At 37.5% G+C, this 16,032-nt stretch overlaps 2 protein-coding genes across 3 annotated transcripts; both read left to right on the forward strand.

Moving 5' to 3' along the window:
* Positions 1-6,372: 6,372 nt before the first annotated feature.
* LOC125220796 (putative nuclease HARBI1) lies at positions 6,373-7,720 on the forward strand. Its single transcript, XM_048122933.1, has 3 exons — positions 6,373-6,867; positions 6,969-7,194; positions 7,275-7,720. The coding sequence occupies exons 1-3, from the start codon at positions 6,373-6,375 to the stop codon at positions 7,718-7,720; spliced, it is 1,167 nt and encodes a 388-aa protein (XP_047978890.1).
* A 7,052-nt stretch (positions 7,721-14,772) lies between these two features.
* LOC125222472 lies at positions 14,773-15,912 on the forward strand. Of its 2 annotated transcripts, XM_048125111.1 has the most exons (4): positions 14,773-15,018; positions 15,164-15,273; positions 15,344-15,484; positions 15,565-15,912. In XM_048125111.1, the coding sequence occupies exons 2-4, from the start codon at positions 15,202-15,204 to the stop codon at positions 15,766-15,768; spliced, it is 417 nt and encodes a 138-aa protein (XP_047981068.1). In that variant the 5' UTR covers positions 14,773-15,018; positions 15,164-15,201; the 3' UTR covers positions 15,769-15,912. The 2 variants fall into 2 exon arrangements, with proteins under 2 accessions (XP_047981068.1, XP_047981067.1); XM_048125110.1 differs by having other exon boundaries at positions 14,773-15,273.
* Positions 15,913-16,032: the final 120 nt, after the last annotated feature.

Below are 16,032 nucleotides of genomic sequence, written 5' to 3' on the forward strand. Positions count from 1 at the left end.
CAAGTTTCCTTCATTCCCACCAAATTTTAAAACGAAATGACAATTTTGCCCTTAATATATCCGAAAATGATAGTTTTATTTGATAAAATGATAGTTTTGTTAGATTAAATCTAGACCATATATTTTAAAAATGTGTGGTGGAGATTTAGGTATAGGGTTATCACACAAATTGGGGTTATCATTATAATGCACCCATATATATATCTATATATATATATATCTATATATATATATATATGATTAAAACTAATGTGTCACCGTACCTTATTGATTAAATATTAGACACTATTAAATATGGATTAAAACTATTAATTTGTTATTTAATAGTAATTTTAATAATTAAAAAAATTTATTGATATTTAAAAATTGAAATTTAAAATTTAATTTTATAAAATTAAATCTAATATTGAAATAAAGAAACAAAGTGAAGGATGACAAAAGGAAAGAAGAATGATAATTTTGAAATAATATCAGATTTAAAATGTAAAAAGATCAAATTGCCCAAACCCCCTAAAACCCACCAAAAGGGTATTTTCGTCACGAAATAGTGAAAAATGACCATTTTCGAGATAAACCCTTAGTCCAGGGTTGCATGGGGATATTTTTAAAGTTAAGGGTTCATTTGCGAGATAAACGCATAGTCCATGAATTATTTTTGTAGTTCACTCATTTAAATATTGTGATAAATAGCTTTTCTGAAATTGTTTTAATACTAATTTAATAAATAGAATGAAAAAGTAATTTTTAGAATATTGGGCACACATAAAGATAGTATAGAAAAAAAAAATAGGAGACATATGATAAAATAAGATATAGATACAGTATGTTTTTTGACATTAAAGAAAATAGCACTTATAGTAGGATGGTCTAAAAATATACGACTTATTGCATGAACTAAATGAAATATATTCAAAAGGATTTTAGGATTGGATGAGTGACGAATGCATGTAACTAGCATTTATTTGTCTGGTTTTGTAAATTGTAAATAAAGCAATTAGTTTGACTATATTAATTAGCTCCTCGATCATAAATGCATGCTACTACCTAAATATGCATGTGCTTATTTAGTTAGCAATGTTTAATTAGTGATAATTACATTGGGGAAATCACAATAGGTTAGGGGCTTAGGGCGGATCATGCCTTTTCCCTTTAATTAAATTAAACTCTCATGTGCTCTGATTCATGTACTCTTATTGATATTCCTTCCGTCTCATAATAAATGTCACATTTTTTTTAATTTATCTCACAAAAGATGTCACATTTTTCTACTTTTGGAAAAAAAAGATTATCTCTTACATTAATATAAAAACAATATTTTCACTCAACACACAAACAAAATTAACCTCTTAAAATCATGTGTCATCCCTAAGTGTAACATATTTTATGGGACAGATGAAATATATTTTTCCTTAATTATTTGCTAAACATATGCCCTCATGAATTTCCATAGATTATGAGATTTTTGAGTAATTATGACTTTATAACCTAACAGATACTATTATCATTCAACGCGATTCAACTAATATTTGTTTCTAATAAATAATCCGGAGTTACGCCACCTAAAAGGATTGTGCATATTTATGCGAATGTATAAAATTGCTTAAAATTAGACCATATTATATGAGATAAGTTTTTCTTTTCTTTTTATTGCTAACACTTTTGCTTCTTTAATTCTGTTTTTCTTTGTAACACTATTTTGTGACTTCGAATATTTTATATGTTCTTTGCGTGCATCCTAATTCATGGTTTCTTTATAAAAAGTTCTACTCAAATTACATTTTCAATGTAGTTCTTTCTTTAAGGATGAATAAATTAAAAAATTATCACTATAATAAATGGGATTTAGTGAAGGCGATAAATCGCTAAATGTACAAACTAAAGTCATACGTATTATTAAAAAGTTCAAAGAGTGATAACTTTGTATTAATCTCAAGATCATGATATAATTGATGCATATGCCTCTGAAAAAAGACAACGAACATATTATTAAGTCCGCATTCAAGGAGTTAGGCACAGAAAAGGAAGTTGCATGAATATAAATAAGCATAATTTGGCATTACACATATATTTCGTAAGTTCGTCCACAAATATTTTGCTAAGCAATTAAAGTCTGGCACGCGAAATCATGGCGGTTTGAATTAGTGATTCCACACAACTCACCATTTTTTTAATATCATATTTATATAATCAATATTTGAATAATAAAAAGAAATGTGTTAATGCTTAAAGTTGAATTTTGGTGGCAGTTCATGTTTTTTAAACAACAGGAAATTATTTTTTGTATGTATTTTTATTTTTCTTATACTTATAAAATCAAATTCAGTTATGGAGTATAATTTTTTTTTTCAATAGTATTTTTTTGTTTTAAAATCATTTATTTTTCATTGTTTTCGTTTTGTATTATAATTTATGTATATTAGTATTTTTTTTTATTTTAAATTATGCCATTTTTATTTATGTTAATTTTTAGATGTTTAATGATATTATTAATTTTATTTTTAATGCTATATAGATTATAAACATTGACACTTTAAATGTACAGATGATCTAATAAATGAGATCGAATTAATTTCTTCCCCTTGGGTGAGGTTGGTTTGGTGTAGAGTGAGAATTCGTTATAAATGCGACTCTCTGTTTCTTTCTTGCCCTTATCTTTGGGCCTAAACTATTTTTCACATTATTTTATTTGAACATTTATCTATTTGAATATTTTATCCAAAAAGTCATCATAAAAAATAGCAAGTTATGTGTTTAATTTTGTGGACAATCCAAAATAAAATAAAAATGGGTCAGAATAAAACATCATGTCATCTATAAATATAGTTCTACTCGTGATCTATGTCTCTCTTTAATTTCAATTAAAATTGAAACTTAGGCGTATTCGATTTATTTTTTATTAATAAAGCTCTACGCGTGATCTATATCTCTCTTCAATTTCAATTAAAATTGAAACTTAGGAGTATTCGACTAGTTGTTAATCACCGAACAAGTTTTATGACGTGCATATAGCCCGAGTAACATATTATTCTTTAACTTTTAATTTGAGATACGTATTGTGCGACAAATAATACGTAAAAACTCAAGCGTAGTACATTAGTAGATTATTTTCTATTTTAAAGTTGTAGTACATATTAAAATACAAAAATTCAAGAAGGTGGTAATGCAATTAAAATGGTTCAACGAGTTAATCCTGCAATATAGTAGTAGTACTTACATACTCCTAGTAATATATTTTTATTCGTTAATTTTATTTACAATGTTCGATTATTTATATCTACCTATTCGTATTGAGCGTATTTGTCCTATCAAAAATTGTGAATTCGATGATAGTAGAATCGACCTGGATGGTATATGTAAATATCTAAAATGAACATAAATGTAGTGATGCTAGTAGGAATTGTGAATTCGATGATAGTAGAATCGACATGGATGGTATATGTAAATATCTAAAAATGAACATAAATGTAGTGATGCTAGTAGGAAAATTGGTGACATATATTTGTGACATATCTTAGAGTGTCCACGATGGTGGCCCTCTTGGACATGCCCAATAAATTTGGCCTTGCCCATGAATACTTGACCACTATAATGGTGATTCTCCGGGCCATCATTTTTTGTTATATTTCAAAAATTAAAATTATTTTCATACATTTTTGTTATATTTTAATATTACTAGAATAAAAATTACATGCCTATAATAATTAAAAAATGCATACTTTAAAAAAAATGCATCCTTTAAAAATTACAAGGACATATTGAAACCAAATTTTCATCGTATTATAGATAGGGTAAAATTATACAACGAAATTTAAAAAAAAATAAAAAATGACGCCACCGCCCGACTACTCGGTGTCGTCATCGGAATCCATCACATCTTCTTCACCGCCGCCGCCTCCACCGCCACCACTGCTGCTTGCACCACCCCCACTGCCGCTGGCATCGCTCGTTTGCAACCCTTCGCCCCACCCCAACTTCGACCTCAGTCGAATAATGAGGTCGTAGTAGAATCTCTTGGTCTCCGCATCAGTCGACTTCTCGTACAAGGCCAAGCTATCCCGAAGTTGCTTTATCATCAGTACCACTAGGGTATGAGCCAACGTCGCCCTCGGTGTTGAGGGCACTGCTGTAGCACTCGCAGCGGAGAATTGGGAGCCAGTTCTAGCTTCCTAGATTGCGGCACGCTTGCCTTGCGGACTTGGGCGCCGCGAGAGTGTGGAGGGGGCCTCCTCCTCCGAAGCATCGTCATTCAGGTTGAAGGCACGTGACACTTCGGCCCAGGGACAGGCTCCTGGTCGATGAGGCCTGAATTTCAGGCAGTCACGCAGAACGAGGTATTCGTCCCAGTAGGTAAACTTGGGCCACTTTTCAGTATTGAACAACTGAAAAGACAACGCTCGTACGCCGGCTTCGTTGCGGCCGCTCTCAGCAAGGCGGAGTTGGGTCTCGTATAAGCCACTGAACCTCTTCAACGCTTTAGTAATCCTTCCGAACTTCTTCCGGATCTGGCTATGTGTACGCTCGACGCTCCCATCTGGTTTGAATCCATTGTACACTTCTAGAACGCGCTTCCAGAAGCAAACGTCGGTCTGATCCGTACCGATTATAGAATCCGTCATGACCGCCTCCCAGGCTCTGGCTACAACAAGTGATTCTTCATTGCTGTAGAAGGTTGCCCGCCGGCCTCCGCCGCCACCTCCACCTCCACCTCCACCGCGTCCGCCTCCACCGCCTCGCCCACCACTTCGCCCGCCGCCTCCACCGGTCCCCTACTCTCCGTCGCGGCCGGCGCCTCGCCCACTGCCTTGGCTTTGCCGCCCACCCGCGCCGCCGTTTCGCCCGCCGCCGCCAGCGCCTCTCCCACCACCACCGCCTCTTCTCCCCATATCCGCAGTACCGGATGTCGAGGTCTCTGTGGTGTCCCCATAAGTTGTTCCCACGTGATAGATTCAGATAGAGGAGATTGGGTGTATTGGAATTGGGAGGATTAGAATTGCTGAAAGGGTTGTTGATCGCGTCCATATTGGGCCGGTAGTCGCCGAACCCCGATTGGGGACGACCCACGTTCCTCTGCTGATGAGAGGAGGACTGACTCAGGTGTTGGACCGTCTGTTGCCACGGCGGCGCGATTGCGGACTCCACAGGTGGTTTGGAGGGTGGGGTGGGAATCGATCTCCACGGTTGGGAAGATGAAAAGTTGCCAAATCCCAAGTCTCCATTGCCAGGAAAATCATCTCCACCTTGCATTTTTTAGAGTTTGAAAATGATAGAGATTGCAATTAGGGTTTAGAATTGAGAATGATAAAAAAAGGGAGGAAGTAATATTTATAAAAAAAATTTGAAAAAAAAATCAAAAAGGGGGAGGGCCGCGGTTCTCGGCCCCTGCAGTGACGAGCCACGCCTCGCGCCCAAGGGCCTCGGCCTGGCCGAGAGCTCGGCTTTCTCTCATCCACCCCCTGGGTCACCACTCCTCCTCGCCTGGGTAGTGAGGGCCGTACCTAGACCGACTCCGAGCAAAGGGCCGCGGCCCTCCCACTGTGGACACTCTTAGGGGGTGTTTAAGTTCCCAGTTATGGTGAGAAATAGGGTCAATTCATGGGCTTAAATGATGTTCATGTTTCAATGGTTATTTCCGGAGAGCCTGCTCAGAAATAGACGGCCCGCACTGTTGGGCTAAGTATTACCCTTAAATCAAATCTCTTTCAGAACGTGGTTTTTCAATTCTGCTTTGAAGATTGTGCCTAGAAATAGAGTTCCATTTACTATTTTGCCCATTGACATCTCGAAAACATAACAAAATCGGTTCCCCAACCCATTCTGATATTTCCTCACACTACAAAATCGGGAGAACCCTAATTTCCCCAATTTGAATCAGTATACAAATTACACCACACTTTGTGGCCGAACTATCAAAATCTGGAATTGTTGAAAGGCGACATAGTCATACGGCGTGCACTGTCGATTGTGTGATACAATGTGGTAGGTATCGCCGGTGAGCCTATATTCGGTCACCCTCCTTCTTCAATTGAAGACTTGTAATCCATTTTCTGACGCTCTTCGGCGTGTTTGTTTATGAATCTGACAGGTTGGATCGGAAAACTTGTACACTACAACTAGATTGCAGCGATAGCAGGGTCGACGAACAGCTATATTGTATTCGGTGTGTTTTTTATCTACTGGCGAGTTTCATTTATTTTTATACATGTGTTTGTTAAATTTTTTTGATTATATGTTGTTGGTATGCATCGCCTTTCGTTAGTATGTTTACTTGAGACATCGATGTTTATCATGTGTTCATTTAACTTTACATACTCCGCTGAATCCGGTTGTGTAGTGAAGATGACAACCTTCACTACAAATTATATGAATCTAAGCATGTTGTTGGAGGACATTATGGTTATATATCGCGTAGAAACCACTGCCATTATACATGAATACATGTGCGCTGGTTCTACTTGGCAAAGACGTCGGGTTGTGGAGCGTGCACGTCGGCGCAGTGTGATCCGAAAGATGCCAATACAATTGAAGAACTTGGATCGTCTGGTACACTGGACTGATGCGGCTTGCATTGCCAATTTACGAATGGATCGTAACACATTCGCAAGGCTGTGTCGTATATTTTCTGGTCGTGGTGGTCTCACAATCAAGAAAAGTCTAGGAATTGAAGAACAGACTGCTATATTTCTGTCTATACTTGCGCACCATAAAAAGAACCGTGTTGTTAGCCAAAACTTTTGGCGATCGGGGGGAACTGTATCGCGATGTGTACATAACGTCCTGGCTGCTGTGCTTAGCCTCCATTCTATACTGCTTTCGAAGCCAAAACCAGGGCCAAATGATTGCACGGATCATAGATGGAAATGGTTCAAGGTAAGACCGTCTCTTTGTTGTTGAAAATATCAATTGTTTCGCCCTCATGAGTTCCCTGCCTTTTCTAATTGCCACACACATTATTTATTTTATTACTGTAGGGATGCCTAGGTGCTCTTGACGGCACCCACATTAATGTTTTGGTTAGCAACGAGGACAAACCTAGGTATAGATCCAGGAAAGGGCAGATAGCGACAAACACACTTGCGGTGTGTGACCGTAACATGCAGTTCGTGTATTTGCTCCCTGGCTGGGAGGGGTCAGCCGGTGATTCTCATGTATTACGGGACGCCGTATCGCGTGAGGGTGGGCTGAAAGTGCCACAAGGTATAGTACAACTTCTTGAAACTATATATTTTCAACTCAAGGTGGTATTACAAAACTAAAAATTGGGTACTTAAATACAGGGTGTTACTATCTGTGCGATAATGCTTACGCAAACAGCAGTGGCTTTCTAACTCCTTACAAGGGGGTTAGGTATCATTTGAAGGAATGGGGGCCAGGCACCGAGATGCCGCAGAACACAAAAGAAATTTTCAACATGAGACACACGAAGGCAAGAAATGTTATCGAACGAGCTTTTGGAGTATTAAAAATGCGGTGGGGAATTCTGCGGAGTGCCTCCTTTTATCCCATTAAAACGCAAATTCGTCTGATTATGGCATGTTTTCTCCTCCATAACTTTATTAGGCGTGAGATGGAAATCGATCCTGCCGAAATTGAACTAGACGGAGTTAGCACCGCTGTTGAGGAAGATAACATTGGACTAGACTATGTGGATTGCGTGGAACCGTCATCAGAGTGGACTGATTTGAGGGATAGCATAGCATTAGAAATGTGGAATAACTTCTAGACCAAAAGTATCGGTTGTGCTGCTATATAATTTAGCTTTGGTCTTTGTCTTGAACTAGAAAATTGAATGACTCCTCTCTTCTTTTGTCATCTGTTGACATCGATGCTTTAGCTTTGATACAATTTGCTGATTTATTTTTTGTTCTTCATTTTCTCTTTGCTGATTTGTTTTTGGTTCTTCATTTTCTATTTGTTGATTTGTTTTTGGTTCTTCATTTTCATATATCTATGCATCTTCTTTCAGCACTATGATCAAGATGAGCGATATTCCAGAATGTGTATGTGGTTCTGGTAAAATGGTGTTAAAGCGTGCCAGTGAGAGGGCTATGAATCCCGGTCGACATTATTTGAAGTGTCCACTAAATGGGAATCATGCCGGATCTTTCAAATGGTATGACAAGGTGGCCGTGGAAGTTTGTACTAGCTCTACAGTCCAAGCTGCCCGATATAATCTCGATACTCCAGTGAAACCAACAGAGGCAACTGATGCTTCTTATACCGTCCAAGCTGACCGAGATAATCTCGACATTCCAGAGAAACCCGCAGAGGCGACATATGCTTCTTATCTCATTCAAGCTGACCGAGATATTCTCGACACTCCAATGAAACCAGCAGAGTCGACTGATGCTTCGTCCAAGGAAGCCAACTGCTCATCTTGTGTCTCCGGCTTTGAAGTTGTGAACACCAAGGCCAATGTTATTATTGTGTTCACTGGGTTGAGTTTGGTCCTAATTGGCTTTCTGATTGGGAAGTTGGCATAAATTCGAAGCTACATTAAACTTTTGTTATATTTTGTTAGCAATATGTAAGAATTATTTTGACAATGGCACTAGAACCATTTTCTTTTGAAGCATGTGTAGTTTAACAATATGCTCAATGTCTTCATTATCAATATGTTTGTTAGCAACTATGTTTGTATTATTTTGAATTTGTGACCACAACCATTCTCTTTTGAAGACTGTGTATTTTAACAAGAGGGAACATTATTTTTTGTCCACGAACTTTGCCAAGGTATCATTTTAAGGGTATATATTTTTAATAAACTTTTGATATACTCATATTTTTTATAAATATCTTTACTATATATTTTTGATGAATTTTCTAAATATAATTTGACCTTCAATATTATCACTTAATTTTGTGACATGCAAGAAATAATCCTTATTCAATTTTTTATTATTAAAGAAGTTCTATATTCAATTTTAAAATTCTTTAATATAAATAATTGAAGAAGCAATTTAACTTGCATGTCACAATATGATAAAATTATATTTAGAAAAATCGTCAAAAATATATTGTAAAGATATTTATAAAAAATATGAGTATATGATATGTTTATTAAAAATATATACCCTTTAAGGTATTGAGGATATTTTCGTCTAGAAAAACTTGGAAATAGTGAAAGAGTACTTCAAATGATATTATCTCATAGTTGATGGACCTCAAATGATATTTTCAAAGTTCACGGATCTAAAATGATACTTTGGCAAAGTTCGTAGACCAAAAAAGAAGTTCCCTCTTTTAACAATATGCTCAATAGATATTGTACATTATCTCCCACCACCATTTATTGGAGTTACTCTCTAGATTAATTTATTACAAACCTACTCACTTGAGAGAGGTACACTGTCTTCAATGGGGGAATGCAAAAAGTTGGCTCACAAAATGTAAACCGTGTATAGATTATTGTGCGAGAAAATCACCATAAATTGAGGAAGCTGTCAATGTAATGATGATCATGGTTAGATATATGTCAATCACCATTAATCCCAGTCATACTATTGATGCCATCCTTATGGTTCTTGGATTACCACACACACACACTAGCTCCCCTCATACGTTTGACCCCCAACCATGAATATCCCTTCATAAGAGACTTTCTTATACAAAGCTCCATGGTCTCATTCATTTGATCGGATACTTGTGGAGTGCCTTATCAGCCTCAAGACACAGACCGACTGGGATAAGCTATTTTTTCCTTCATGGTTTCTCCACGCCGCTGCAGATAAGTTAAGGAACGAGACGGGTGTGGTCTTTGAGGAAGTCGACCTTAAGGAGAGGGTCGAGATACTCCATAAACGGTACAGGACTTTCAAGGCTGTAACACGCATAAGTGGTGCGTGGTGGAGTATGGAGGCGAAGGCAGTACTCGCACCAGATGAATCATGGGACTCGATCTTGAAGGTATGTCTCCGGCTTTGAAATCTGTTACTTATTGTCGTTAACCATAATATTTCTAATCTCTTCTCTTTTTCATGCAGGTCAACAGCTTTGCGGGAGCTTATTTCTACAAAGAAGAGCCCATGTATGCGAGCCTTGCATGTCTATTTGGGATGGATGATGTGAAGGTGGAAGAAGTGCCGGACGTTGTGGTCATATCGGACACCACAGATGTACTCCCTGCTGACGAAATGAACATCACCAAACTCGTTGACAATGAGGACGAGGTGAACTCTCCAAACGTTTTCCTTGGTCCAAGAGTACGTAGAAAGTTGTTCGACGAGCCCGTGGATCCCATTGATCAGGAGTCCATGAACCACCCAGGGGTCTACATCATTGACGTTGATCGAGATGGGCAGTTGCGAACTCGTGCCGAGAAGGATAGAATGTTGCCAAAACCAGCACCACTAGCCAATCAGCGTGCGGGTTCGTCAACCACAAAGTCTCCCCTTGGAAGCTCATGCGGTTCAAACTCTCCAATTGGGTGGTATCCGCATAAGGTTAAAAAGCCATAACTAGACTCTGCTTTATGGTTTGGAAGGTAGCTATATCTAGCACATTAGGAGGTGTGTGAAGTTTTCTGTATCCCAACTTTGGACTACCCTTTTTGTTGCACCCTACCTCCCCTTTACATGAAGTTTAGTATTTTGTAATTTAGCTTCAACTCTAGTAGTTTGTAATGTATGACCAGAAGCTAATGTGGTTGCAATGTATTATGAATTTGCTTCATTATGATATAACTATGTATGTAATCGTTTGATCTTCTGCTCTATGATAATCCTTATTGATGTTTTGCTTATCCGGTTAACACATGATGGACTATTGACTGAAAAATTGGTTCCATATGGATCTATTTACTTAAAACACCTAGCTCCTTGAAGGTATAAAGTGTACCCCCTCGCACAGAAATTAACATAGCAACATTTTTTGGCGATATTCAGATTGAATAAACGTCTAACATAAACAAACATTTGTCCATTAGAAGGAACATAATTTAGTCACTGCTTACCCACAAAACCGAGCTACAGGACTTTGCAGTTATCAGGTGCCTAAACAAACCAAAAGCTAAGTACGAAACCGTTCACAAGCAACGCCAAAATACTAGACAAACTATGCTTGATAGCTAGATATATAATAAGCCAAAAAACAGCACCATAACCCATTCAAACGGCACCACGCTCGTACTGAATCAGGCGTAGGAGATACCCAAGTCTTGCATTGGTGGGCATCCCATTGAACACTTCAAGTCGTTGAGGTTTGTCTCCCAAGATGTTGCACAAATCATAAGTTTGATCAAGTGTAAGCCCTTCGACAGTACCTAGCTTAGCAAACACCTCTTCTCTTGCCTTGGCCATGTCGAACTCATACCCTATCCTGTTGGAGATCTTCTCCAATCTGGTATTTGTTTCAGCATGAAGGTTGCCAAGAAACTCCATTAGTTCACCATCGCGTGACACCTTTTTGCGTTTCTTTGGGCTTGTTCCGGAAGTCGATGTTTGTTTGCCAACATTTCCAGAGCTAGTGTCGTGGAAGTCAGTGTCACCCACAGGAGTGTTTGGGTTGGGGATAAAATCCTCAAAGGATGGATAATAGTCGTTTTCATTGCATTCACTCCCAGACGGCATTTGTGCCCGCAAGCGAGCTGCTGCCGCGTCAATGTTTTCAGCACCACCCCCCGATGCGCGATCTTTGCTGAAGATGAATTTCCAAGTGTCATACAGTGGCCACGACTTTGTGCGCATTAACTTCGTCTCATTGTCTGCCTGTATACACATCAAAGTTAGGAGTTCCACCATGAGATTAGGAGTTGAGGCGTACTACTTATTTTAAACAAAACAGAGTAGCAATATGTAAGAAAATGGAATATAAGTTGTTCAGTACCGCAACAATTTGATCCCACTGATCATCACTGCAATCAATTTTGTATTGACCATCGTTGTTGAAACCGACCCCACTTCGAGACAGAATGTTTCTTAAGAGACCATAACTTTTTTTCCACGCACCGATCTTTGAAGTTATATGAGGTTGGCCTTTCAAGTCAGAGTTGGGGAACTCCTCACGGATACTATCCTCAATCTTAGTTAGATACCCCGATCTGAAACCGTTGTCCGATTTCCAGCCCCTAGCCACGAGTTCCATCAACGTTGCCGCTAGTATTTCCTCCTCCTTAGCAACCCACATCCGGCGAGTTCGGTCTCCCTTTCGAAACTTGCGATAAGGAGTTTCATCTACAAATGAAAAAACACAATAGGAACAATGTCGACTCTAATACAGCAGGGCAGTAGCAATAATCCCACACATAGACCTTTAAAGCAAGACAATTAGATAGACAATACATACAGTCAGTGCCGAGGCTGGTAGAGCGACCTCCCGAAGGGCGTGTTCCTTCACTACAAATACCTACAACAAGATGAGCAAATTATGCTTTCGTGCACAAAATTCAGACCATGCTTTCATGTACGCAGCGTATCGAACAACTACTCTACCACAAACGAACAAACATTCAGAACTCGCAAGATCTATAGGAAGCAATTTCACATTGTCTAATTGAAAGATAACATACACTATGCACATTTGCAAATTCACAGACCCACAATCAATTCACAGAATGAAAGTCGAGGTTAAGCAAAAACACCCACAATCAATTCAGAAGGTCGGGCATACCTTTACCCCGTCGCTGTGTCGATTGCATTGTTCTTCGATGAGTGTGGTTTCTGCAGTGTAGATGGGCGCCTCTTTTATTTCCAGCCAAATGCAATCAAATTTGGAGTATTTGCCGCTCAATAATTTTGGTTTGGCGGGACGTCTAGGCACCAAATTTTGGAGTATTTGCCGCTCAATAATTTTGGTTTCTCCAGAATTTGAGTCGGGGGTATTATGGTCTCATAACCCATGTGAGATTAAAATAATAATTTCCGCCGTAACATTTCTTGGTTTATTTCGTTAAAACATGAACACCCTAATTACTTTCAATTTTTCATTTATGAACAGTGCCAATTCTGGCTTAGATTTTAATCTGACAAACCCATATTGTGTAAAATGAACAGGCCCTTAGGGTAAATGGAAAATCATTTCTTGCTTTTTCTTTCAAAATGTCAACCATCGCCGCACTTCTATTTTTACTATTTTATTTTGATTCTTTTTAGATAATAATCTTGTGGAATGATAATCATATCGGGGCACATGAAATTAAGATCCTATTTGTATGTAGGGATGTCAATTCAACCTGAAATTCATGGGTCGGCCCGAACAACCCGGTAATATGAGCGGGTTACGGCTGTAATTTTATTACTCGAATACAAAACGGATTAAACGGGTTGGCCCGAATGGGTTGGCGGGTTAAATGGGTCGGTCCGAACGGGTTGCGGGTCGGCCCGATGGGTTGTGAGTTTTACTTATAAAATATTAAGTTTTAGGGGTTTTTTATATTTTTGAATCCCCAATCTTCATTCTACACAATCATTAGTCTTATTCAATCTTCATTCTACACTTTTCCATTCCCACAATATGAGCTTTCATGTCCCATCATCTGCTGCCACTAGTGTCTTACCACTACCAAAGCCAATCAAGACAAAATTAAGAACTAACCCATCAAAATCTTAATATATTTATCATTTTAATAATGATTCATGTAAGATATGATTTTTAATTTTCATAAAGAATTAGTTACGAACAATGCCATAATAATGACACGAACACAAGCTTTAATTTATATTGTAGTTGATCGAGATGAAAGGCTTCTTTTCAAGTATTATTGAAGAAAACTATGAAAATTTGAAGATTTTATATCATTCTAAACCAAAAAGTAAAAAGTATCTAAAATTTAAAATCAATTTATAGAAGAAAATTTTGATACAAGAGATTATTTTCGAAAGCTTTTAGGCCCGAATAGCCCGATGGGTTAGCCCAAAACCCGACGGATTAGGATTAGGGTTGAAAATTTATGACCTGAAAAATCCATAACCTAAATGTCCCGCACCCAAATAGCCCGGCGAGGCTGGCCCGAACCCGAACGGGTTAGCCCGATTGACATCCCTATTTGTCTGCACGAATATTGCCCTAAGAAACTAATATGATTTCAATTATGTTTGGTTAAAATATTTCATTAAATGGGAAAATTAATAAGAATTTAAAAAACAAAAAAATAATAGTATAATTTTAAGAATTATTATTTTTTTAGTAGTAGCTTTTAAATGTATATTTCTTTTTTCCAGTTTCCGAATGGTGAACTAGGAGAACTTATACTCTCAAAATATTTCATCATGATGCATTTCTTAAAATTATACCAGCTACTATATATTCTTTTATATGACGGTGCATTTTTAAAAATTATAAATTGGGTAGCAAGAGAAAACACTTTACCATAAGCATGGACAACGGCGTATTCAGGATTTAAAAATCATGGGATCGGACAATACAATTAATATACTATGGATATGATCAATGTCAAAATAATTCCTAGCGTTGAACCATAAAACTATCCTTTTTGGATTATACGAAATTCATTTTAGTTCATTTTAAAAATTTCAAATTATAAAAATTACGGAATTCATTTGTAAATTGTTTTAGTTATTTTTTCTAAAATAAACTACTCCACATATTATCTAATACTATATGTGTGATAAATAATTCAATCAACTTAGTCATGAATATTAAAAATTGGTACACTATAGTTTTGATTATTATTATTATTATTATTATTATTATTATTATTATTATTATTATTATTATTATTATTATTATTATTATTATTATTATTATTTTCGTCGTCGTCGTCGTCGTCGTCGTCGTCGTCGTCGTGGTGTTTGAATAAAAATTATCGTGTACATCACATAGACTATCGTGTACACCACATAAAAGTTACGGTTTTCTTTTCTCCTCCTGAAAATCATGGAAAACCCTAATTCCCACATCGGAGAAACAGGTGGTAAACGGAAAAGAGGAGAGATTCAGGAAACAGGGGAAATCGATTCCGGTGGCTGTGGTGGCAAGATTGCGAAAGCCGATTCCGGTGTCTGTGGTGGCGAGATAGCGAAATTTGATTCCGGTGGTGGTTCAGTTGAAAAGTAAACGAGACAGGTAAAGGAATTCAAAGATAAATACGGTTTACTTCAGCGCTACAAAGAAAAGATGGTATTCGAAGATGAGGATTACGATCCTATGTGGAAAGATGAAAATTACGATACTGACGATGCTGAACCTGTAATTTATATGGGGGAGCCAGGGGTGGAGATCGAAAGTAAAAACGATGATGATGTGATAATGGAGGATGAAAAAGATCCTTACGACCGTGAAACCGTTCTCAAATACATCACTCAAGTCCGCAATAGCTTTGTAAGTAGATTCAATCCAATCCGAATATTATGATTGATTCGTATGATTGATTGATAATGATATAATGTAGGGTTTTGATGTGGATGTGCGCGTGCCTTCTTGGCTGATGCATTATCTGAGCTTCATCCCCGTTGACTTGTCTTACACCAATGATTATGATGGAATGTATGAGGCAGCAAAGTTTGCAATTGATGAAATCAATGTTGACATGGTATGATATATACATGTATATATGTTTGTTGATGATCAAATTTGTTTGTTTGTTTGTTTATGATTGAAACATTTTTGCAGAAAAGCAAAACTTACAAGCTTGTGGATGTTGCTAAGGCTGTCGCCGTGCACCCCCCACGCATTCTATTGTTTTTGACTATTGTTGTAAAAAAAGTCGGAGAAGAAGAAGCTGCTACTGTGAGCATCCAAGCAATTGTCCGTCGATCCAAACTTCACACTTTCGAACTCCATCAGTGGAAGGTTAAACCAGACGCCAGCCCTTGATTCTTCCATCACTGCGTTTATCCATTTATGCCCTATAATAGTAGTATTAGATATGCTATGTTTGAACAACTCTTGTAGAATCTAATTCAACTTGTTATCTGAATTATGCTGTCTCGTCTACCAATTCAAGAATATTTGAGTTAATTCATTTACCTTTTCAACAGAATGTTAAGAGTAATCGTGATTTAGTGAAGTCTGGAGTCCACTTACTAAAAATGGAAAAAAAGTAAATGAGTTTTTATATTGTGAACCTCCCAAAATGGA

This window comes from Salvia hispanica, chromosome 4 (assembly GCF_023119035.1).
Source record: "Salvia hispanica cultivar TCC Black 2014 chromosome 4, UniMelb_Shisp_WGS_1.0, whole genome shotgun sequence".
NCBI lineage: Eukaryota > Viridiplantae > Streptophyta > Magnoliopsida > Lamiales > Lamiaceae > Salvia > Salvia hispanica.

What these genes read in the sequence shown, in the direction of transcription:
- LOC125220796 (XM_048122933.1), top strand. Translation starts at nt 6,373, where the DNA reads ATGTTGTTGGAGGACATTATGGTTATATATCGCGTAGAAACCACTGCC. An exon ending in ATAGATGGAAATGGTTCAAG is followed by an intron (nt 6,868 to 6,968) that starts GTAAGACCGTCT and finishes TTATTACTGTAG; the next exon opens with GGATGCCTAGGTGCTCTTGA. An exon ending in TGGGCTGAAAGTGCCACAAG is followed by an intron (nt 7,195 to 7,274) that starts GTATAGTACAAC and finishes ACTTAAATACAG; the next exon opens with GGTGTTACTATCTGTGCGAT.
- LOC125222472 (XM_048125110.1), top strand. Translation starts at nt 15,070, where the DNA reads ATGGTATTCGAAGATGAGGATTACGATCCTATGTGGAAAGATGAAAAT. An exon ending in CTCAAGTCCGCAATAGCTTT is followed by an intron (nt 15,274 to 15,343) that starts GTAAGTAGATTC and finishes GATATAATGTAG; the next exon opens with GGTTTTGATGTGGATGTGCG. An exon ending in ATGAAATCAATGTTGACATG is followed by an intron (nt 15,485 to 15,564) that starts GTATGATATATA and finishes ACATTTTTGCAG; the next exon opens with AAAAGCAAAACTTACAAGCT.